The sequence below is a fragment of the Hipposideros armiger genome, unplaced genomic scaffold (assembly GCF_001890085.2).
Source record: "Hipposideros armiger isolate ML-2016 unplaced genomic scaffold, ASM189008v1 scaffold_361, whole genome shotgun sequence".
Classification (NCBI taxonomy): domain Eukaryota; kingdom Metazoa; phylum Chordata; class Mammalia; order Chiroptera; family Hipposideridae; genus Hipposideros; species Hipposideros armiger.
The window spans coordinates 107,947-131,652 of record NW_017731711.1 but is presented as its reverse complement, the minus strand read 5'-3'; the positions used below and the strand labels follow the sequence as shown (position 1 = coordinate 131,652).

The following is a 23,706-nucleotide window of genomic DNA, read 5'->3' as shown; positions in this document are numbered from 1 at the left end:
TGAGCTCAGTGTTCCTCACTGTAATTTGCATTAGGATTGATTTATCACTGGTTCTCAACCCTGGCTCCATATTGAATTAGATTCACCTTTCACTTCTTACACAGGCTTTTCTTTTCTTTTCTTTTCTTTTCTTTTCTTTTCTTTTCTTTTCTTTTCTTTTCTTTTCTTTTCTTTTCTTTTCTTTTCAATAGTATCATCAGCAGACTTGGCTCAGAGAGAGACGGCCCTGGCTGCCTTTATTTATTGGAGGGGAAAACAATAAATGGCAGCCGGAAACAAATGGGCTGCCTAAAGATGGTGCCTCACTTCTACCCGCAGTTGCACCCTCAAAGGTTGGAAACACTCATTGGCTGTAAATCACTGCTCAGACCCAGGCTTCCTTCGGACACCTGGGGAAGCTTCTTTCTTGTACGTTGAAAATTGGGAAGGAGCAACTCAGTACTTGCCAGTAAATAAGTGTTTTTTTCTTTTACCTGATGAAGTTAGCAGGCCCACTTGAGGGCAAAGTTCGGTTCTGGGTCTTTCCACATGGATATTTTAGAACATGGAGAGTGCAGAAATTGAGAGATTTTCTTGTTATTTTTCAATGACATTTTTATTAATGTATACTTTTTATTAGCTTAAAATACACTCCATTTCTTGATTTTGATGTACATTTCTATTTTGAAAAACAAATCAACCTCCCAGTGACTTGATTTTCCTTCACACGGGAATATTCTTACATTTTGTGGCCAAACGATTTTGATGACTTCTAAAAAACGAGAAAAATCAAAAACCGTTTCCCTTCTGGAACCTACAACTCCTTCTGTCCCTTGATTATCATAAATGGTTCTATAGATATTGCATTTCATTGGTCTGTTATATGTCAAACCAAATTAGCAATTTAAAAACTCACGTTTTGATGAATACTTGTCATATTCTATAGCTATTCTCAACAACTAGGACCATGAGACAGAAGAGATGCATGAAATCTGTGGCTTAACAATTCATGGCTTGTGTTCCTGTGGTCATTCTAGTGCCAGTTCTTCCCTCAGCATCAGTCTCACTGCCTGATTAATAGCTGGTTAAGCCTTAGGACTTGGGAGAGGACTAGGATGAGGTGATGACTGCTTCTTGGTGATGATGACCCCAGCATTGGGTAGAGCCACTCTAGTGCATTATACAGTAGAGTGTGAATGTGAGTGTGCTGTGGCGGCAACATCCAGCCAGAGTTCCTCACAGCATTGGGAGCACTTTGGTCCTCGTAGACATTCATTGAAGGACAGAACCAAAAATACATGAATTTTTCATTGCAAGGCATAGCCTATACATACTATGCCAAGAATGTAGCAGGAAAGGACTAAACTCAGAGACTGCCAAAGCACAGCCAAAGTTTTCAGAGAGACACAGGTGATGAATATCACCGTTAGGTTGAAAATGGTTGTTGGGGACCCCTAGCAAGAGCTGTTGATTCTAGTGTTTCTTTTTGTTACTTATTTTGTGTCTCTTTCCTCACAGTTTCTCTGAAACATAATTACTAGATGGAGTTTCCACCAGGACCAAACTGTGGGCTGTTGAGTGAATTAGCCTCGGAAGCCATCAGGGCATAGGTGGATTTTTGAAAGGAAAGGGCCAAGCATTTATGGTTACCCCAGTCTTACTTATAGTAAAGACCCTCTTCTTTTGTCAGTCTGTGGCTGGACGACAGATCTGTCTTTGGTTATTTTGGTCCCTGAGCTATGCACATGAAAATGCCCAAGGAAAAAGCCAGTGTTTAGAGCTGGGAATAGCTGAGATTTTCCTCAGGACCCTTCACTGTCCATTTGCTTCACAGCAGGTGCACCAAAAGAATAAATAAATATTTCATTAAAGGTCAATATATGGCCAATTATAACAGCTAGTATTATTGCAACAAGTCTGTCACTTTTTGTTTTCAACTATATTTAAGAAGCCAACTTAAAAAGTAGCCTACAATCTAGTATTATTTTAGCTTTGATTTGCAAATTCACATTTTGTTTTATATATATTTTAAGAGATTAATGCTTTAAAATGATTAGTTTACATTTTTGGACACAATGTATAAGGATGGCGTTTTGTGCCATCAACTACTGACAGGGGTGAGAACAAAGCTGTAAAAGAGCAGTGTTTTTATATTATTCAAGTTAAATTGGTAGAAATTCAAATTAAAGTGTGATAATTTTAGGATGTTAAATATAATCCCCATGGTAACCACAAAGAAAATAGGTCTTAAATATATACAAAAGGAAATGATTAGAGAATCAAAACCTTTTAGTATAAAAAGTCAACTAAACATAAAAGAAGATAGTAGTGCAGTCAATGAAGGATGAAAAACTACAAGACATATAGAAAACAAATAGCAAAATGATAGATATAATCGCTCTTTATCAGTAATTACTCTAAATGTAAATGGATTAAATCCTACAATCAAAAGCTAGAAATTGGCAGAATTTACTTTAAAAAAACATGATTCACTATATGCTATCTACAAGACTTACTTTAAATCCAAAGACACAAATATGCTGTAAGAGAAATTATGGGTAAAAATATTTCATGAAAATAGTAACAAAAAGAGAGCATAGGTGGCTATACTAATATCATACAAATTTAAAATAGAAAAGTTATAAGAGACACAGAAGGACATTATATATTATTAAAAGGTTCAACATAGATATTGAGAAAGGTATAATAATTATAAGCATTTATGTACCTAACCGACCATGAAAACTTACAAAGCAAAAATTCACAAAACTGAAATGAAAATAAACAGTTTTACCAAAATAGTTAGAGAGTTCAATATCCCACAGTCAATCATGGATAGAAAAATCAGAGAGAAGATAAGTAAAGTAATGGAGAATTGAACAATGAAGTAAACCAACTAGATCAAACAGGACCCTCTGCAAATAAAGGCAGCATACATGTTCTTCTCAAGTGCATATGGGACATTTTTCAGGATAGACCATATGTTACCCACAAATTAAGTCTTAATTGGTATAAAAAGATAGATATCATACAAACTGCCTTCTCTGACCACAATGGAGGAAGTTAGAAATCAATAACAGAAGTAAAACTGGAATGTTAACTTTCCATGTTTAATTTGTGGAAATTAAACAGCGCACTCTTAAATGACCAATAGATCAAGGAAGAAATCACAAGGGAAACTGAAAAATACTTAGAGACAAATGGTAATGATAACACAAAATATTAAAACTTATGGGACACCACGAAAGCAGTGCTAAGAGGAAATTTATAGGTATTAAATGCTTACATGAAAAAAAAAAGATCTCAAATTAAAAATCTAAGTTTTGGGCCAGCTGTGTGGCTCGTAAGTTAAGAGTTGGCTTGGGAGCTCAAACTCTGAGCAGCAGGGCCGCTGGTTCAGATCCCACATGGGCCAGTGATGCTGCACCCTCTACAGCTAAGATGGTGAACAATAGCTCCACCTGGAGGTGGACTGCCATGAGTCGCTGAAGCCAGTGTAGGCTGCAGTGGGGCTGCAGTGGACATCTGTAAGCTACTGTGAGTGGCTGGCAGCCGGCGTGAGCTGCCAGTCAAAGGGCCTGCAACAGATCTGCCTCAGCTGGGAAGAGCGCAGTGATCACAATACCAACATGGGCCAGTGAAGCGATATCATCCACAACTGGACTGAAGAACAAAAGAACAGCAACTTGTCTGTTCCCCTTCCCCCAATCCCCCAACGCTGTTCCCTCCCCCAATTCCCCAATAAGATCTTAAAAAAAAAATCTAACTTTTTTCTTATCTAAAGAACTTAGAAAGGTGAACAAACTGAACCTGAAGATACCAAAAGGAAGTAAGTAATAAAGATTAGGGTAGAAATAAATGAAATAGAGCATAGAAAAACAATAGAGAAAATCAATGAAACTAGAAATTGGTATTTGAAATGATCAACTAAATTAACAGAGCTTTAGCTAGACTGATTAAGAAAAAAGAGAGAGAAGACATAAATATTGAAATCAGAAATGAAAGTGGGGAAGTTACTAATTTTTTCTATTTTAGAAAGAAAAGGATTATAAGAAAGTACTATGAACAACTGCACACCAACAAATTAGGTAACCTAGATGAGCTGGGTAAATTCCTAGAAAGACAAAATCTACCAAGACTAAATCACAAAGAAAATTATTATTGACCTACAATTGGTAAGGAGTTCAATCAATAATCAATTTTTTCCTGGCAGAATAAAACAACCTGATGGCTTTACTGGTGAGTTCTGCAGCATTTGAAGAACACCAATGCTTCTCAAATTTTAAAACAATCGAAGAGGAAGAAACACTTTTTTTTTTTTTAAGATTTTTTATTGGGGAATTGCGGGGATGGGAACAGGGCTGGGGAATTGGGGGAAGGGGAACAGACAAGTAGAGGACAGTGTCACTGGCCCTCATATGTGGGATCCGAACCGGGGCCCTCTGGCATCCCAAGCCAGTTCTTAACCATCGCGCCACTCACCGGCCCAAGAAACACTTTATAACTCAGTTTATGAGCCCAGTATTATGCTGATAGTAAAGGCACACAAAGACACTACAAGAAAGGAAAACTACAGATCGATATCCCTGATGAATATTGATACAAAATTCATCAACAAAATATAAGCAAACTGAATTGAGCAGCATATTAAAATAATTATACTCCATGACTCTCTATGTCCAAGTGGAGTTTATCTGTCATCTTCCTAGTTTGAGGTGGTTACTGGTAAACACTGGTAGCTGTTTCCTCATATCTATTCTCCCCTCTCCTATCCTAATAGAACGCCTGCTTATTTTCTGTGTACATGTTTTCCCGGACTTCATGGTGATTCCCCTGTGGCTGGATATGGTAATGAGATAACTTAAAATCTGTTGTTTGTAAGTAGAAGAGATAAGTTCTTTTTTTATTATTATTATTAATTAGTTTATAGTCAGTAAAGTTACATAGGTTTGAAGTGTACAATTCTGTAATTCATCATCTATATATCACATTGTGTGTTCACCACCCAGAGTCAGTTCTTAAAGTAGGGGCCTATGCTTCTCCAATGTGCTTATTACAAACTTGATGGCACAGTATCTTACACCTTGGGCTGCCACTTACAGTTGACTGAGCATATGATATGAGTTAGGCTCCTGGGTACCAATCCTTTAAGGCAAATCTATCCTGCCAGTTGTGGAACTTATCATATGAAAGAGAGTAATATTTTTAAATTGCTTATGAGCCATTTTTTTTTCTATTTTTCACAACAAAACCTAACTCTAACTGATACAGTTACTTTAGTACTACTTTGAGGGCAGGGGCCATAGTAAATAATTTTATCCCAGGAAGCAAGCACAGTTTCAGGCACATAATAGATGTCATCCAATGCATTTAAATAAATTAAGGATAATATTGATAGGACTGGATGTCAAGGAGTGAAAACAGAATGTATACCATTCAAAAAATACTAGGTGACCTGGCGCCATTGATGAAAAACTGATTTTGCAAAGAAAGAGCCTGGTCTAGCGACTACTGAGTGGTACGTGGAATGAGGGCCCTGACTCTGCCGAATTAAGAGCAACCCATCTTGTTATACTAATACATTAAAGAATGTATTGTTGATATAGAAGAGTCAACAGAAAGTTCCTATACGTTGCTGATCTTGGAGTATAGTGGGTAATCAATGTTGCTGAGAAAGATTATTCTGCCAGATAAGTGATTGCAAAGCATGGCATGGTGACACAAAGTTCCCTGGTTTCAACTTCAGGATCTACTACTTTTTCATATACAAATTTGAGCATATCCCTCGGTCTTCCTGAACTTCATCTACTACATATGCAAAGTGGGCATAATAACCCCAAACTTGCGAGGTTCTTATAAATACCCATGAGGTCCATTATGTAATGCATGTGTCACAGAGCTCAGCACAAGGTAGGCTCTCAATGCATAATAAGCATTGATTGAATTTTATTTTTATTATGGAGGTGAAACTTTGGAGGCTGGTCCTATCTGCTGTTTCATCACTACCATCATCAGAGATTATGATGGAGGAAGCCCTCTTGTGGTCGGCTAATGCATTCCTACATTTTGTGTCATAGACAAGTACGGAGTGCTTTTATATAAAAGTGCTGATGTGCACATACTTTGATTAAGCTTGATTCAGAGAATGAATTTGTGATCTTCTTTCTACTGAAAGATTCCTTTGGGTTTGCAGTTTACCATGGCATCTGGACCCATCATGTTGGCTCCAGTGTGTTTGGTGGAAAACAAGAATGAGCAGTTTTCAGTGAACCAGAAAGCCCTAAGGATTCTTTACAGGATTTCTCAACCTGTGGTGGTTGTGGCCATCGTCGGGCTGTATCGTACAGGAAAATCCTACTTGATGAACTGTCTTGCAAGAGAAAAGTGTGGTGAGTAAAGTCTGTGACACGGGCTATTTGCTTGTCTCCAGCTGAATCTCAACTGGAATCCCTACAAAGAATCTGACACTAGGCATATTAAATTTGTCATAATAAAAATAGAGGACCACTTACTGAGTTTCATGGGCAGAAAATGAGAATATAGAAGTAGCATCAACCTCATGTCAACACTTTTTCTTATTTTGGTTCTATGGAGGGCTTTCAGAAGTTCTGTTTTTCCTTAACATAGGAAAAAACTAGCATAAATACAAAGTGATAATATGTTGCTGGGATCCCGTAAATTAGTTGTGATTCACAGCATCTTCCAAACAAGTGAGAAGTGAGATGCAGCCACAATCTTTTGAGGGTTTAGAAAAGTATGTTTATTTTTACCTATTCCTGTCTCCCCACACTCCTATCCATTAAGACCAGATTTCACCTGGCTGGCTCATAACTGGTTATAAATTTTCAGAGTCTTAGCACTCATTGGCTACAAGACTCCAAAGGGCAGGTATTTCTGTCTCTTTTAACCACTGTTGTTTCTCCTGAGCTTTGATCATATCCCCAATGCCTAAAACATAATGGGTACTTAAAAAATAACTATTGAATATATTGTCTTGTTTATTCTTCAGACTATTGAAAGGTCTTGATCTAATTACAATACATTCAACTAACTTACCTTCTTTAGGGAGTCATTGTTGAACAGTTAAAAATCAAAGCTTTCTTTGGTGTAGCATGTCCATTCTCTCATCGAGTGTGTTGGTAGGCCACATAGACACGGACAGATTTTTTCTTACATTGGGAAATGGAATTAGCATTATGAATAAGCTACACTTATGTGAAAGACTATGGCTGCTAAAGGTATGAGTGGTTCGATGATACACAAAGTTGGACATCCTTGAGATGGAGAAAGTACCCTGCTGTATCGGAGGGCGATTATAACTCCGAACATCTAATTTTGTAGCCCATGGGCTTCTTGGACTATCTCTTGTCACTTTATGTTGCTTTCTCCCTTTCCTGTCAGGTTTCCCTCTGGGCTCCACGGTGCAGTCTGAAACCAAGGGCATCTGGATGTGGTGTGTGCCTCACCCCTCCAAGCCGAGTCACACCCTGGTCCTTCTGGACACTGAGGGCCTTGGGGATGTGGAAAAGGTAAGGCAGTGAGTCACACACAGATCCTTTTCATCCTGGATTTTCTCCTTATCTTTTCATGATCCTTTGCAATTTAACTGTTGTGATCTATTCCTGAAATATTAAAATTCAACTATGTCAAATGAGGCATACTTTGGTCTCTTTAAAATTCACTTCTAGGTAAGATCAGATAATGTAGTTTATTTAGATACGATCTTTTATTTCTGAGCAGTGAAGTGAATAATTTCATCCATTTTAGTAAACCTTTATTGAGAACTGAATATAAAGCTGAGTTTACAGTTTATACTATGACTACATGCTGGCTTCTGTAATAACTTAGGCAACACAAAAACATTTTGCCTGTCTTCAAGGCTCTTCATTGTCCTGCACAGGACCTTGCTTTTGAGCTTTATTTTCTGTGCCTACCTTCTGCTCTGTGTCAGTCAGACCACGTAACTCTACTTATTGCCTTCTAACTCTCTTTCTGCTTCTGCAGGTCTTTCTATTTTGTATACTTCTTTCATTTCTTCAAGTACACATTTTATACATCCTTTAATATCCAGCACTAAATTTGTAGGGATGTTTCATTTCTCTCCTCTCTCTCTCTCTCTCTCTCTCTCTCTCTCACACACACACACACACACACACACACACACTTTCTCTAATGCTGGTATATTTTGTTCCACTCTGACAGATTCATTATTTTTATTGGATATATTGACTATTGTTTTCACTGCTAAGATTCACTATTAATATGTAACCTTGTAAACACATTGTCATCTTCCTTGCATTTGTTTTTCAAATGTTTGTAAACACCATAAGATAGTCATCTTAAGTGTAACAATTATCATATTTATTATTGCTTCCCTATAACTAAGAAAAATATATAACAATTAGTAGCAGTCTATAAATATTAAATTGGCTTTATTTTGAGTATTCAATTGTGACTAGCATAGTATATATTCTGTAGCTCACTTTTTGTCAAATGAACATGTGGTGTCACTTATGAACAACTAATTGCTCAAAGAGCACACCACTTTTTTTTACACATTTATCTAAATCCCATTTAGAAAAAAAGGGCACTTTGAGGAAAGTCTTATTACAATTCTTTCATATGAGGTAACTGAGGTCACAAGAATTGCCAATGTAATTATTAAAGCTGAGACTTGTCGTTAATTCTGCTTTCAAGGTGTTTTGTTTTTTTTTAACCAACATTATACGATCTGAAATAACAAATGAAAATGATTGAACAAGTAACTGAGTGAGTTTCTGAAGAGAAGACTGGTGTTTTCTCTCATGCATTTTCTAGGGGGATCCTAAGAATGACGCGTGGATCTTTGCGCTGGCCGTGCTTCTGAGCAGCATGTTTGTCTACAACAGCATGGGGACCATCCACCACGATGCCTTGGAGAAACTGCAGTATCCTTCCCAGTTTTATTCAGAAATTGATGGGCCTGGGGGCCAAATCGCATTCCCCTTTCTTGTGGCTGAGTAGTCTTTGGTGGAGCAGTGAGCACTTGGGGCAAAAGACAATGTTTATAATACATTTTTTATGAGGGAAATGTAGGAATGTGGGTAGGAAGTTCCTTTTCCTTAGCTAGGTCCTAGTTATGTGGCAGAGCTCACAGAACTCATCAGGGCAAAGTCCTCTCCTGTGCCGAATAGGGTAGAAGATTCCACAGAGTTTGTGAGTTTCTTTCCAGATTTTATCTGGACTGTACGAGATTTCACCCTGGAGCTGAAGTTAAACGGTCTCTGCATCACTGAAGATGAGTACCTGGAGAATGCCTTGAAGCTGATTCCAGGTATCAGAGGATGGCCTGGGTAGTGGATGGTCCTTTGGGGGTGGGAGGTACCAAGCACTGCCAATCATCTCTGGGGTTGCATTGTATTTGAGACTACATCGAGCCTCATACAAACGGTTACTGGGGTTTAGGTTATTCGTTGATAAGTTCTAGTGACTATAGTTAAGCTCACCCAAGGAGAGTGAGGTTAATGTAGCGTGAAGCTATTCAAAACTAAATTTCTCTTAAGCTAATTTGTACCTTAACATCCAAATACAATGGATGCTAAAACTGATCCATAGAACACACACTTGTTTTCCTTGTTATGTTCCTCCCATTTTGTGTTGACAAAAACAATGAACTATATAATTGTTAGGCATAAAATCATAATCAAGTACATATTTCCCTCAGTTCTTACTCTTCTCATGGAAGGAAATAAATTTCTAGTGCATGGATAGCTGGATCTTTTACAAAAAGTGAAATTTACACCTTAAATAGACCTAATGATCTACTATCAGTGCAAATGTTTTCATTATTTCTTTTTTTTAACTGAGATATAATTGACATACAGCATTATATTAGTTTCACCTGTACAACATAATGATTATATACAGAGGGTCCCAAAAAATGTATACATATTTTAAGAAAGGAAAACTTTATTAAAATTGTAATACTCAGGGCCGGCCGAGTGGCCCATTGGTTAAGAGCTGGCTTGGGATGCCAGAGGGCCCCGGTTCGGATCCCACATATGAGGGCCAGTGGCACTGCCCTCTACAGCTAAGATGCTGAACAGCGGCTGGACCTGGAGCTGGGCTGCCGTGAGTCGCCCAGGATGGTGAAGGCTGCAGCCCCTGCTGCAGTGGGTTGCCATGGGCTACCATGTGTGGCCAGCAGCCAGCGTGAGTGGGCAGCAGCCCCTGTGAGCAGCGGTCCAGAAGCCAGCGACTGATCTGCCTCGCCCGGGAAGAGCCCAATGATGGTGCCAACTTGGGCCAGTGAAGCAACGTCCTCCACAACTAGACTGAAGAACAAAATGACAGCAACTTGTCTGTTCCCCTTCCCCCAATTCCCCAATAAAAATCTTCAAAAAAAATTGTAATACTCAGTATATACTGATAACAAAAGATGAATACAAGTCACGTTTGATCTCTGCAATTATAAGAGGTGCTCAAAGTGGTTACCATCAGCATCCAGACACTTCTAGTTACAGTGAACTACTGCTTGAGCAACACTGACCAGTGTCCTTTTGTATACATTTTTTTGGCACCCCAGTATATACATATATGCATATATAAATATATAGTGAAATGATCATAAGCCTAGCTAACATTTATCAACATACATAGTTACAGAATTTCTTTCTTGTGATGATGAAAACTTGTAAGATCTACTCTTTTAGCAACTTTGAAATATGCAATATATATTATTATGTCCAATGCTGTATATTACATCCCCATGACTTATTTATTTTATAACTGGAAGTTTGTACCTTTTGTTCCCTTTTCCCATTTCACAGTCCCTCTTCTCCTAAATATGAGTTTAGCTTGTTTTTTGTTATTTAAAAAAAATGTTTTTTTATTACATTCCACATATAGGTGAGATTATACAGTATTTGCCTTTCTCTGTCTGCCTTATTGCACTTAGCATAATGGCCTCTAGGTCAATCCATGTTGTCACAAAGGCAAGATTTCATTATTTTTTATGGCTGAATAATAGTCCACATTTTCTTTATCTGTTCATCCAATAGTAGACACTTGAGTTGTTTCCATGTCTTGGCTATTGTAAATAATGATGCAATGATTTTTTGAAGACCCTCCATACTGTTTTCCATAGTAGCTGTACCAATTTATCCACCAACAATGCACAATGGTTCCCTTTTCTCCACATCCTTACCAACACTTGTTATTTCTTGTGTTTTTTTATAATAGCCTTTCAATAGGTGTGAGGTGATATCTCACTGTAGTTTTGCTTTGCATATCCCTAATGATTACTTACATTGAGCATATTTTTATATACTTGTTAGCCATCTGTAAGTCTTCTTTGGAAAAAATGTCTATTCAGATTTTCTGCCCACTTTTTAAAATCACATTGTTTTTTCGCTACTGAGTTGTATGAGTTCTTTTTATTTTTTTGAATATTAATACCTTATCAGATATATGGTTTGCAAATATTTTCTCTCATTTCATAGGCTGCATTTTTATTTTGTTGGTGGTTTCCTTTGCTAGTCAGAAAATTTTTTAGATTGATGTAGGCCTTCCCTGGTATATTTTTTCTTTTGTTGCCTTTGTTTTTGGTGTCAAATCCAAAATTCTTTGTCAAGACCCATGTCAAGGAACATACAGCCTATGTTTTCTTTTAGGAGTTTTATGGTTTCAGGTTTTACACTTGAGTCTTTAATTCATTTTGAGTTAATTTTTTGTGTATAGTGTAAGATAGTGGTCCAGTTTTATTCTTTTTGCATGTAGCTTACCAGTTTTCCCAACACTATTTATTTAAGAGACTGTCCTGTCCCCATTGTATATTCTTGCCTCCTTTGTCTAAAATCAATTGACCGGATATGTATGGGTTTATTTCTGGGCTCTTTATTCTGTTTCTTTTACCCGTGTGTCTGTTTATATGCAAGTACCAACTGTTTTGATTACCATAACTTTGTAATATCTTTGTAATAGTTTGAAACCAAGGAGTGTGTTTGCCTCTACCTTTGTTCTTTTTATTCAATATAGCTTTGGCTATTCAGGGTCTTTTGTGGTTTCATACAAATTTAGGATTGTTTGTTCTATTTCTGTGAAACATGTCATTGGAATTTTAATAGGAATTGCATTGAATCTGTAAATTGCATGGGGTAGTACAAATACTGTAATATTAATTCTTCCAATCCATGAGCATGGAATATCTTCCCATTTATTTTTGTCTTCCTCAATTTCTCTCTTTAATGTCTTATAGTTTTCAGTGTAGTCTTTCAACTCTTTGGGTAAATATATTATGAAGTATTTTATTATTTTTGATGAAATCGTAAATGCAATTGCTTTCTTAGTTTTTCTTTATGATAGCTTTTTATTAGTGTATAGAAATGCAACAGATTTCTGTTCATTGATTTTGTATCCTGCAATTTAACTGAATTGATTAATTACTTGTAACAGTGTTTTAGTGGAGCCATTAGAGTTTGTTATGGATTATGTCATATGTAAATAATCCCATTTTTACTTCTTTTTTTTTAATTTGTGTATCCTTTATTTCTATTGCTTACTTAAATACTCTGGCTAGAATTTACAGTGCTATGTTGAATAAAAATGGTGAGAGTGAGCATCTTTGTCTTGTTCCTGATCTTACATGAAAAGTTTTAAGCTTTTTCACATTTGAGTATGTTAGCTGTGGGGTTGTTATACATGGCTTTTATTATATTGAGATATGTTCCCTCTATACCCACATTGTTGAGAATTTTTATCATAAATGAATGCTGTGTTTTGTCAAATGTTTTTTCTGCATCTATGAAATCATGTGATTTTTACCCTTCATTTTGTTAATGTGGAGTATCATGTTAATTGACATGCAGATGTTGAAGCATCCTTGCATTCCTGGAATAAATCCCACTTGGTTGTGATGTATGACCCCTTTAATGTATTGTTGAATTCAGTTTGCTAGTATTTTGTTGAGAGTTTTTGCATCCATGTTCATCTCAGATATTGGCTTGTAATTTTCTTTTCTTGTGGTCTCTTTATGTGGTTTTGGTATCAGGGTAATTAATATTGGCCTTGTAAAATGAGTTTGGAGATGTTTCCTTCTCTTCTATTTTTCAGAAGAGTTAGAGAAGGATTGTTATTTGAATATTTAGTAGAATTCACCAGTGAAACAGTCTGGTCATGTTTTGTTTTGGAAGGTTTTTTTTGTTTTTGTTTGTTTGTTTTTAAATTACCAATTCAATCTTCTTACTCATACTTGGTATATTCAGATTTTTTATTTGTTCATGATTCAGTTAGAAGGTTGTATGTTCTTAGAAATTTATTATTTCTTTCAGGATGTCTAATTTGTTGTCATATAACTATTTTTAGTAGTATCTTATGATCCTTTGTATTTCAATGGTTTCAGTTCTGTCATCTTTTCATTTCTGAGTTTATTTATTTGATTTCTGTATCTATCTATCTATCTATCTATCTATCTATCTATCTATCTATCTATCTATCTTCTATCTATCTTGCTAGCTAGCTAAAGGTTTGTCAATTTTGTTTATCTTTCAAAGAACCAGCTCTTAGTTTCTCTGATCTTTTCTACTGTCTTTTCACTCTCTTTTTCATTTATTTTTTCTGTGATCTTTCTTATATACTTCCTTCTATTAACTTCAGGCTTTATTAGTTTTTCTTTTTAGAGTTCCATTTTAAAATTTAAGTACAGTTAGTATACAATGTTATATTTGTTTCAGGTGTACAATATAGTGACTCAACATTTATATACCTTACAATATGATCACCTCACTAAGTCTAGTAATAATCTATCACCATGTAAACTTATCAGGGTATTATTAACTATATTCCCCTTCACCTTTCTTCTCACTCTCCCTATCCACTCCCCTCTGGCAACCATCAGTTTGATCTCTGTTTCTATGAGTCTTTTTCCTTTTGTTTTTTGTTTTTTGGAGCCCCATATACATGAAACCATATGGCATTTGTCTTTCTCTGTCTGACTTATTGTGAACATAATATACTTTAGGTCCATCCATGATGTCACAATGGCAAGATTTCATTCTTATTTATTGCTGAGCTATATATGTAGTGCTGCAATAAACATAGGGGTGTATATACATCTTTTGTCAATTAGATTTTTTTTGTTTTCATGAAATAAATACCCAGGAGTGGGATTGTTGTGTTGTATGATAGATGTATCTTTAGTTTTTTCTAAGGAAACTCCATACTGTTTTCCACAGTGGCCATACCAATTTGCAGTCCCACCAACAGTGCATTAGAGTTCCCTTTTCTCCACATCCTTGCCAGTACTTTCATTTGTTGTTTTTTTTTTTAATTTTTATTTGTTTGTTGTCTTTTTGATAATAGCCATTCTGACTGGTGTGAAGTGATATCTCATTGTAGTTTTGATTTGCATTTCCCTAATTATCAGAGATGTTGAGCATCTTCATATGTCCATTGGCCATTTCTATGTCTTCTTTGGAGAAATGTCTCTTCATGTCTATTAAATGTCTATTAAATGTCTATAAAAATGTCTATTTAGTCATTCTAGTCTAATGTGTCATTTAAGCCATTATTTTCTTATTAACTTTCTGACTGGATGATCTATCCATTGAATTTAGTAGGGTATTAAAATCCCTAACTATTATTGTATTAACGTTAATTTCTGGCTTTATGTCCATTACTGTTTGCTTTACATATGGGTGCTCTTGAGTTGTGTGCATAGATATTTACAATTGTTATATTCTCATTTGGGATTGACTCCTTTATCATTATGTAATGTCTTTGTCTCTTTCTACTTTCTTTGTTTTAAAGCCTATTTTGTCTGGCATGAATATTGCTATCCCAGCAATTTTTTCATTTCTATTTGCATGCAATATCTTTTTCCATCCCTTCATTTTCAGTCTGTGTGTGTCTTTCAATCTAAATTGATTCTCTTGTGACTCTCCATAACTCTCTCCAGTCCCTCTCCCAACACTACTTCTTTACGCATGCTCTAGGTTTCAGCCAGTCAGAATTATGTGCAGTTGTACAAACCCACAATCTCCTGGTGCTTCTATGCATTTGCATGTTTACTTGGGGCTTTTCCTTACAGATAACATCCAAACCTGGACAACATGTACAAATACTTCAAAATTTACACCCGTCTCCTCTTCCGGAAGTTTTCCTAGGCTATATGCCAATATGAAATGTAGATTTGATGCTGCTGACTCCCTTGCCATTTGTTAGATGTGTAACTTTAAGCAAGTTATATAACCTGCTATGCCTCCTAGTGTAACCTGCTATGCCTCCGAAAGTGAGTCTCTGGAAGGCAGAATCTATTAATAGATAGGTTTTGGTTTTTTATTCATTATGCCATCCATTTCTTTTGCTTAGAACATTTAGTCCATTTAAATTTAAAGTGATAATTGATAAGTATGTGCTTATTGCCATTTTGTTAATTGTTTTGTTCTTTTCTGTTCCTTTCTTCTTTTCTTGATCTCTTGTTTTGATTTGCTGGTATTCTTTAGTGTTTTGTTTGGATTCCTCTCTCTCTCTCTCTCTCTTTTCTCTCTTTCTCTTTCTGTATATTGCTTGTAGATTTTTGGTATGTGGTTATCATGAGGTATTGACTTAACCTAAAGCAGTCTATTTTAAGCTTATAGGCATTAATATTCAGATACATTCTAAAAGTACTACATTTTTACTCCTCCCTCCCCTGTGTTTTTGACCTCATGTTTTATATATTTTTTTTGTTTTGTGTTTCCCCTATTTGTTGTAGTTATAGTTAATTTTGTCTTTTAAACTTCACATTAGCTTTTTAAGTGGTTGATTCACTGCATATATTATGTATTTACCTTACCAGTGATATTTTTTCCCCTGCGTTTTCTTATTTCTGGTTGTGGCCTTTTTTTCCATGCATAAAGAAGACCCTTTAACATTTCTTGTAAAGCTGGTTTAGTGGTGATGAACTCTTTTATTTTTTGCTAGCCTGGGAAGCTCTTTATCTTTCCTTCAATCCAGAAGGATAATCTTGCCAGATAGATTATTCTGAATTGTAGGTTCTTTCCTTTCAGCAGCTTAAATATATCTGGCCACCCCTTTCTGGCCCATGGAGTTGCTGCTAAAAAATCAGCAGATAGCTATATGGGGGGTTCCTTGTATGTGACTAGCTTCCTTTTTGCTGCCTACAAGATTGTCTCTTTATCCCTAACGGTTTCCATTTTAACTATAATGTCTTGGTGTGGGTTCTTTTGGTTCATCTCATTTGGAACTCTGTGCTTCCTGTACCTGGATGTCTGTTTCCTTCCCCATGTTAGGGAAGTTTTCAGACATTATGTTTTCAACTAAGCTTTCTGTCCCTTTCTCTTCTAGAATTCTTATAGTATGAATATTAGTGCACTTGACATTGTTCCACAGGTCCTAGAAATTATCCTCATTTTTAAAAATTCTTTTTTCTTTTGCTTCCAATTTGTGATTCAGAATGGTGATTTCCACAATTCTGTCTTCTGGGTCACTAATCAGTTCTATAATGTCTAATATGCTTTTAATTCCCTCTAGTGTAGTCTGCATTTCAATTATTGTATTCTTCAGCTGTGAATGGTTCTGTACTATATTTTCTAACTCTTTGTTGAAATTCTCACAGAGTTCCTCCATTCTTCTCCCAAGTTCAGTGAGCATCCTTATGACCATTAGTTGGAATTTTTTATCAAGCAAATTAATTTTCTCTATTTTTTCTTGTTCTTTTATTTGGAACATATTCCTACAGTGCTGCCAATGTAAGCTCATGGTTCCAAGTTTGCAAACTTATTTGTCAGTCCACATATATGTAGGTGCATATTTTCTGTGTCCATGGGAAGAGGTGTGTTCAAGGTCTTCCTCTGCCATCGTGTTGGATCCTTCTCTATTTACTTTTTGCTGCTCTGAGTGGGTGAGTTCCTCTGCCTGTCTTTAAATTCACTCAACTTTTCTTCTGCTTCATCTAGTCTGCTATTGAACATTTCTAGTGTATTTTTCAGTTTAGTTATAATATTCTTCAGCTCTATGACTTCTGTTTGGCACTTCTTATATTTTCTATCTCTTTGTTGAAGTTCTCAGTGTTCATCCATTTTTCTGTCATTTGGTGAGCATTTTTATGACCACTACTTTGAACACTTTATTGGGTCAATTACTTATTTCCAGTTCATTAGGTTTCTTTTTTCCTGAGGTTTTAGCTTGTTATCACATTTGGAACATATTCCTGTTTTGTTCATCTTGCTTGATTGTCTGTATTGTTCTCTATGCATTCGACGAAACCACCACCTCTCCTGTTCTTGAAGTATTGGTCTTGTGTAGAAGATGAACCTTATCATTCAACCCTGCCCTAGCTGTTGGTTATCTCTCAAACCTTTGTGATTGTCCAAGCAGCTTATTTTTGTTTTTAATAGTGTCCCAAAGGGGAGATCTCATTTAGCACCTAGATTCAGGGTCACTGGAAGTCAGACCCCCAGGCAGCAGATTTTTTTAAATGCAAATATATACAGTCTTGTGAGACTGAAAACATACGCCCCACAGGCCCCCAGAACCAGGTGATCTGTAGGTGTCTCCTGGATAGCAGTCACAAGAGTTGGGGTTCCAGACCAATGGATGAGTTTCTACCTGGGAGATGCTGGTGAACTTCAGTGAAGCAGAGCAAGACCACAAAGATGATATCCCCCAACCTATGTTCTCTGAGAGCATTTCTAGAACCACTAGATGATACCCAACCTGAAGCCAGTCCTTATGACCAAAGCTCCAAAACAAGCAAGTGGGATTCTTATTTCAGAAAGACGGGGTGTATTTCAATCTACTGTCCATACAATGTCTTGGGTGTGGTAGCCTGCCACAAACTGTCTCTCTGATTTGATTTGTACAGCCCCATGGTATCCAGGAACACGAAGCCCCAGCCACTGGGTCCAGGCAATCAAGGGTTATCCCCAGGGTGACAGCCACAAAAACCAGTGCACAAAATTTAAAAACTGAGGCATCTGACATATAAGAACTCCCTTCTAGGAGATGCTGGCACTCTGGAGTGTCAAATAGAAATAGCGTGGATATAGATTCTGCCTTCTGGGGTCTCTGGAGAGGATTACAGTCAGCCCTTACAAGTTTGTTTAATTAGAAACCTGCCCCTCAGACTGCAGCTATAAAGGTAAGCGAATAAGCCTTTTTCTCAGAAAGAATGAGCTACTGGTTTGGCTGTGCCCTGGGGGTGGTAGCTGTTTAAAAACTCTTTCTCTATTAGTTACAGTCCTATGGGATCCACAAGTGTAAACGCCACTGGCCACCAGACCCAGGACATGTAGAGGTGTCCCCTGGCAGCAGCCACAAAATTCAGGGCACCAGACAAGATTATAAGCTCCTTTCTGGAAGATAACAGTGAACTGGAATAAGGGAGAGGAATTGTGTAAAGATTGTGTCCACCAGCCTCCATTCCTTGAAAGCACCTCCGTAGTCCCCTAAAAGTGTGCCAAACCAGAAGCCTGTCCTTAAAGCCAAAGTGCCTGAACAAGTAAATAAGACTCTTTTTTTCAGAAAGGCTGGTGGTGTGTTTCAGTCTATCTGTGCAGTGTCCCAGGAGTGGTAGTTTGCCAAGAACTGTCTCTGATTATTACAGCCCAATGGGACCCAGTAACATAAACCCTTCCCCCTGACCTCCAAAGCCCAGCAATCATAGGCAGCACCCTGGATGGAAGCCACAAAAAGTGGATCACCAAGCATAAAAACCAGGATATCAAACACATTTAGAAGTTCCCCTCCTGGAAATAATAGTACTCTAGAGCACAGCAGAGGGAGAATGCAAAGATAGTGTCCACTGGCTGGAGAGAGGCAGAGTGGAAGTGCAAAGATGGCATCGACTGGAAAAAGAACAAATGAAAAGAAAATAAAAGAAAGAAAAATAAATGAAAAAAATGAGGGCACCCACTCTGTTTAGCAAGATAGAGTGAGAGTGGGAAGATGGCACCTACCAGCTTCCGTCTCCAGAGAGTATCTTAGCAGGTCCTTGCCCCTCAGACCAATGCTGTGAAATTAGCAAAGAATTCTTTGTCACATAAAGTCTTTCCCAAGGGTTGTTTCTGCACTGAGCTCTGGGGCTGGGAGTCTGCATGCAAGCCCTTTAAGAGGCATTTCTCAGCTCACCACAGCCCCATCGGTCTCTTGGGTATGAGACCCATTGCTTTTCAAAGCCAGATGTTTGGGGACGCATTTCTCAAGTGCCAATCTTAAAATCTTAAAATTTGGGGTTCCTGATGTGGGGTACAAACCCTTCATTTCTCAGGAGAAGCTCCAGGTTTTGAGTTCTCTCCCAACTATGGGTTGCTGCCAAGGATGGGGTTTGTAGCAAGATTGTATCTCAGCTTTTCCTACCCACTTCAATGTGGATTTCCTCTCCTTTACCTGATGTGAGTGGATTGCTCCACCAGTTTTTAGTTTTTTTTTTTGTTGTTGTTTTTGTTCCCCCCTGGAGGAAATTGTTCCTTACAAAGCTGTAGTTTCAGTATATCTGTGGGGTGACGGTCTTCCTACATGGCCATCTTGAACTGGAGTAACTTTTTATTATTTATGATAACAGCCAGATTCTTCATTTTTCTTTCCTTCTCATATCATCCCTTTATTCTAACACATTCATTCACTGTTTTATAATTTTATGTTAAATTATTTTAATGAGTTGCATTTAAGTTGGTAAAATACATCACAAAACCAATGTGTTTATGGAGTAATGGTGAATTTTTCAAATTATATTTAGGTAAGATTGAGTCTTTAGAATTTCTACAAAAAATAGCCACTCTTTTTATGTATGTATGTATGTATGTATGTATGTATGTATGTATGTATGTATTTATGTATTCATTTATTTTCAGGTGTAAAAAATAAATCACTAGTCTTATTTATAGTATGTGAATTCAATCAATGAAGTTTTCCTTAACTGAAAAAGGTACCATATATCCTATTAATCATTACTCCATTATCTTTGTTCATAGCTCCTCTTCATTTTGTTCCTAAATTTACTTCCAACATGGGTTGGAGTAGACCAGAAATTGATATTTGATCATCACTAGTTAAATCATTCATTTGATAAATATCTAAAAAAGCAGGCATCATTGTTTGTTCTGTGGATACCAGCCATACGTTTATTTTCTGGGGCAGATGTTTCCTAAAATTTTTCTCCAGTAATATGTCATTCTGTTGCCATGCAGCTGTCCAGCCATCTGTCCCCTGTGCTTAAGCCTAAACTTACCCTTTTGAGGACACTGCTCATACTCCTTGTGTCTCCCTGTTTGGCTCCAAAGGATGGCCGGTTAGTCAATGACGGGTAAGATTCCTCGTGGGAGGAACAACTTAAGACAGGCACGGTCAGTTGGAGGCCATTAGGAGAAATCTCAGGGTTGATGGAGGTGGGCATGAGCCCTCACTCACCCCCCCAAAAGACTGGAGGTTTCCTACCTCTGTAGCTACATTCCTTCCCTCAACCTGCTTGGGACGTGACCTGATGGTGTGATACTGTCTGTCCTCAGCACAATAATCTTATCTTCCTGGGGTCGTTTGTGTATAGGGTGTGTGAAGGCAGAGCATGTTTTATCCCTGTGGGTGGATTCTAAGTAATAGCAGCTTGCAGGCATGGGTAATCTGGTTTGAGCGAGTTCTCAGGAATGAGACTCACAGACTGTGAAGAAAACAATGCTACTCCTGGGTAGGTGGAGAAATAAAAGTGGTGTGCCGGCACGATTCAGGGCTCTTAGTCCACGAGGGTGGAGACCCTTGGCCCCATGCTCATTTAACTCTTGACTGCTGTTTCTTTTATTTCTTAACCCTTCACCGCCCCCTCTTGTTCTCCCACTGCTCATGTCGTGCGGGACGCAACATCATTCATATGAGTTTGATTAGCAATTTGTACAGAAATGTTAAAGGTGCTCTATGAACATAGATGACTCAAAGTATCGAAAATCCCCAGTCATAAAAATCTTTAGTTGTCTTGTCCTAAGACTGTGCTAAGTATAACTGTGTTTCTCCTATTCCCCAGGTATAAATCCGAAAGCGCAAAGTTCCAACATACTCAGGGAATGTATCAGGCATTTTTTTCCCAAACGGAAGTGTTTTGTCTTTGACCGGCCAACAAAAGATACGGAGCTTCTAGCCCATGTTGAGGATATTTTGGAAAGCCAACTGGATCCTAACTTCCGGAAACAATCAGATAATTTCTGTTGTTATATCTTCACCCATGCGAAGACCAAAACCCTCAGAGAAGGAGTCAAGGTCACTGGGAATCGTGAGTTTCCTTTTCAAAAACCATATTTCTGAGTTGTCTAATATGTGTTGACTATTGTAATATGTGTTCTTCAGTGGTTTTGTTTCATTTTATGTTAAAGAATGAATTATGTCATGCCCATAAAGAAATATTTATATATTTTAGTAATTATCTCTTGTCATGGGATTAACAAATTCCTTTCCCAAACTCCAAGTATTATCATTGACATCTTGGGCTCTCTCATTTAAGAAGAAAACCCAACTGCCAGTAAGATGGCAGAATAGACAGACGCTGTGCCAACTGCCTCCCAGGATCACACCAAAATTACAAATAACTTATACAACATTCAACCTCAGAAGTTCCCCAAACACTAGATGAACAGAATCTCTAAATGAAGGACTGAAAGAGGAGGCCACGTCAAGTCTGGTGACCTATCTAGCAATCACAGAGCGACAGCCAGAATGAAGAAACAGAGAAACTCATCCCAAGTGAAAGATCAGAAGAAACCTCTAGAAATGGAACTAAATGAAACAGAGGTATCCAACCTTTCAGAGACAGAGTTTAGAACACTGATGATAAGAATGTTTAAGGAACTTAGGGAGGACATAAAGAAGGATAGAGAAATCATAAAAAACAACCAGTTAGAATGAAAGAAAACCATAACTGAAATGAAGTACACACTCAAAAGAGTCACCAGTAGATTAGATGAAGCAGAGGATCAGATCAGCGATTTAGAAGACAAAATAGCAGAAATCACCCAGTTGGAACAGCAAAAAGAAAAAAACAATAAAAAACAATGAAATAGTTTAGGAGACCAGTGGGACAACATCAAGAGCAACAACAAAACATGATAGGAATACCAGAAGGAGAAGAAAAGAAGCAAGGGATCAAGAATGTATTTGAAGTAATAATGACTGAGAACTTCCCTACCCTGGTGAAGGAAATTGACATACAAGCCCAGGAAGTGCAGAGAGTTCCAAACAAGCTGAACCCAAACAGGTCCAGACCAAGACACATCATAGTAAAAATGGCAAAGGTTAAAGACAAAGAGACAGAATCCTAAAAGCAGCAAGAGAAAGACAGCAGGTTACATACAAAGGAACTCCTATAAGACTAACAGCTGACTTTTCTATACAAACTCTGCAGGCCAGAAGGGAGTGGCAGGAAATATTCAAAGTGATGCAAAATAAAGGCCTACAACCAAGATTGCTCTACCCAGCATGGCTAGTATTTAAAATTAAAAGAGGGATAAAGAGCTTCTCAGAAAAGCATAAACTTAAGGAATTCATTACCACCGAGCCAGCATTGCAGGAAATGTTAAAAGGGCTTTTTTTAAACAGAAGAAAGGGGAAAACAGCTAACCTAGAAAAATCAGAAATACAACTAACAAAAATGGCAATAAATATGCACCTATCAATAATCACTTTAATGTGAATGGGCTAAATGCTCCAATCAAAAGACACAGAGTGGCTAAGTGGATAAGAAAATAGGACCCATGCATATGCTGTTTACAAGAGGCTCGTCTCAGATCAAAAGACACACACAGACTGAAAGTAAAGGGATGGAATGAGGTATTTCATGCAAATGAAAATGAGAAAATGGCTGTCATAGCAATACTTACTTCAAACAAAATAGACTATAAAATGACGGCTACAATAAAAGACAAAGAAGGGCATTACGTAACAATAAAAGGATTGATCCAACAAGAGGACATAACCTTAGTAAACATCTATGCACCCAACACAGGAGCTTCTAAATATATAAAACAGATTTTGACAGACATAAAGACAGAGATCAACAGTAACAATATTGTAGTAGGGAACTGTAACACCCCATTGTCCCCAAGGGACACACCCTCCAGTCAGAAAATCAACACAGAAACAGTGGCCTTAAATGACACTTTAGACCAGCTGAATTTAATTGATATTTTTAGAGCATTTCACCCCCAGCAACAGAGTATACATTCTTCTCAAGTGCACATGGGACATTTTCCAAGATAGACCACATGTTAAGACACAAAACAAATCTCAGTAAATTTAAGAAGACTGAAATCATATCAAGCAGCTTCTCTGACCACAATGCTATGAAACTAGAAATCAATTATAAAAAGAAACCTGGGAAGCACACAAATACATGGAGGCTGAATAACATTCTACTAAATAGCGAGTGGGTCAAAACTGAGATCAAGGAGGAAATCAAAAGCTATCTCAAGACAAATGACAATGAAAACACAACAGCCCAAAATCTATGGGATGCTGCCAAAGCAGTCCTAAGAAGGAAATTCATAGAAATGCAGGCCTATCTAAAGAAACAAAAAGAATCTCAAATAAACAGACTATCTTTACCCCTAAGGGAACTGAAAAAAGAACAACAAAACAGCCCTAAGGGAATAGAAGAAAGGAAATAATAAAGACCAGAGCAGAAATAAATGAAATAGATCAAAAGAACAGTACAAAAGATCAATGAAACCAAGAGTTGGTTTTTTGAAAAGATAAACAAAATCAACAAACCCT

At 37.3% G+C, this 23,706-nt stretch overlaps 1 protein-coding gene across 1 annotated transcript in view; it reads left to right on the top strand.

The window, feature by feature from the left end:
• Window positions 1–23,706, top strand: part of LOC109392984 (guanylate-binding protein 6-like) — a 35,402-nt gene that overhangs the window by 1,429 nt on the left and 10,267 nt on the right. The window contains 5 exon segments of the mRNA XM_019661773.1: window positions 6,173–6,368; window positions 7,381–7,508; window positions 8,797–8,906; window positions 9,096–9,292; window positions 20,969–21,214. Of these exon segments, the coding sequence (XP_019517318.1) occupies window positions 6,179–6,368; window positions 7,381–7,508; window positions 8,797–8,906; window positions 9,096–9,292; window positions 20,969–21,214 (871 nt within the window). The 5' untranslated portion in view covers window positions 6,173–6,178.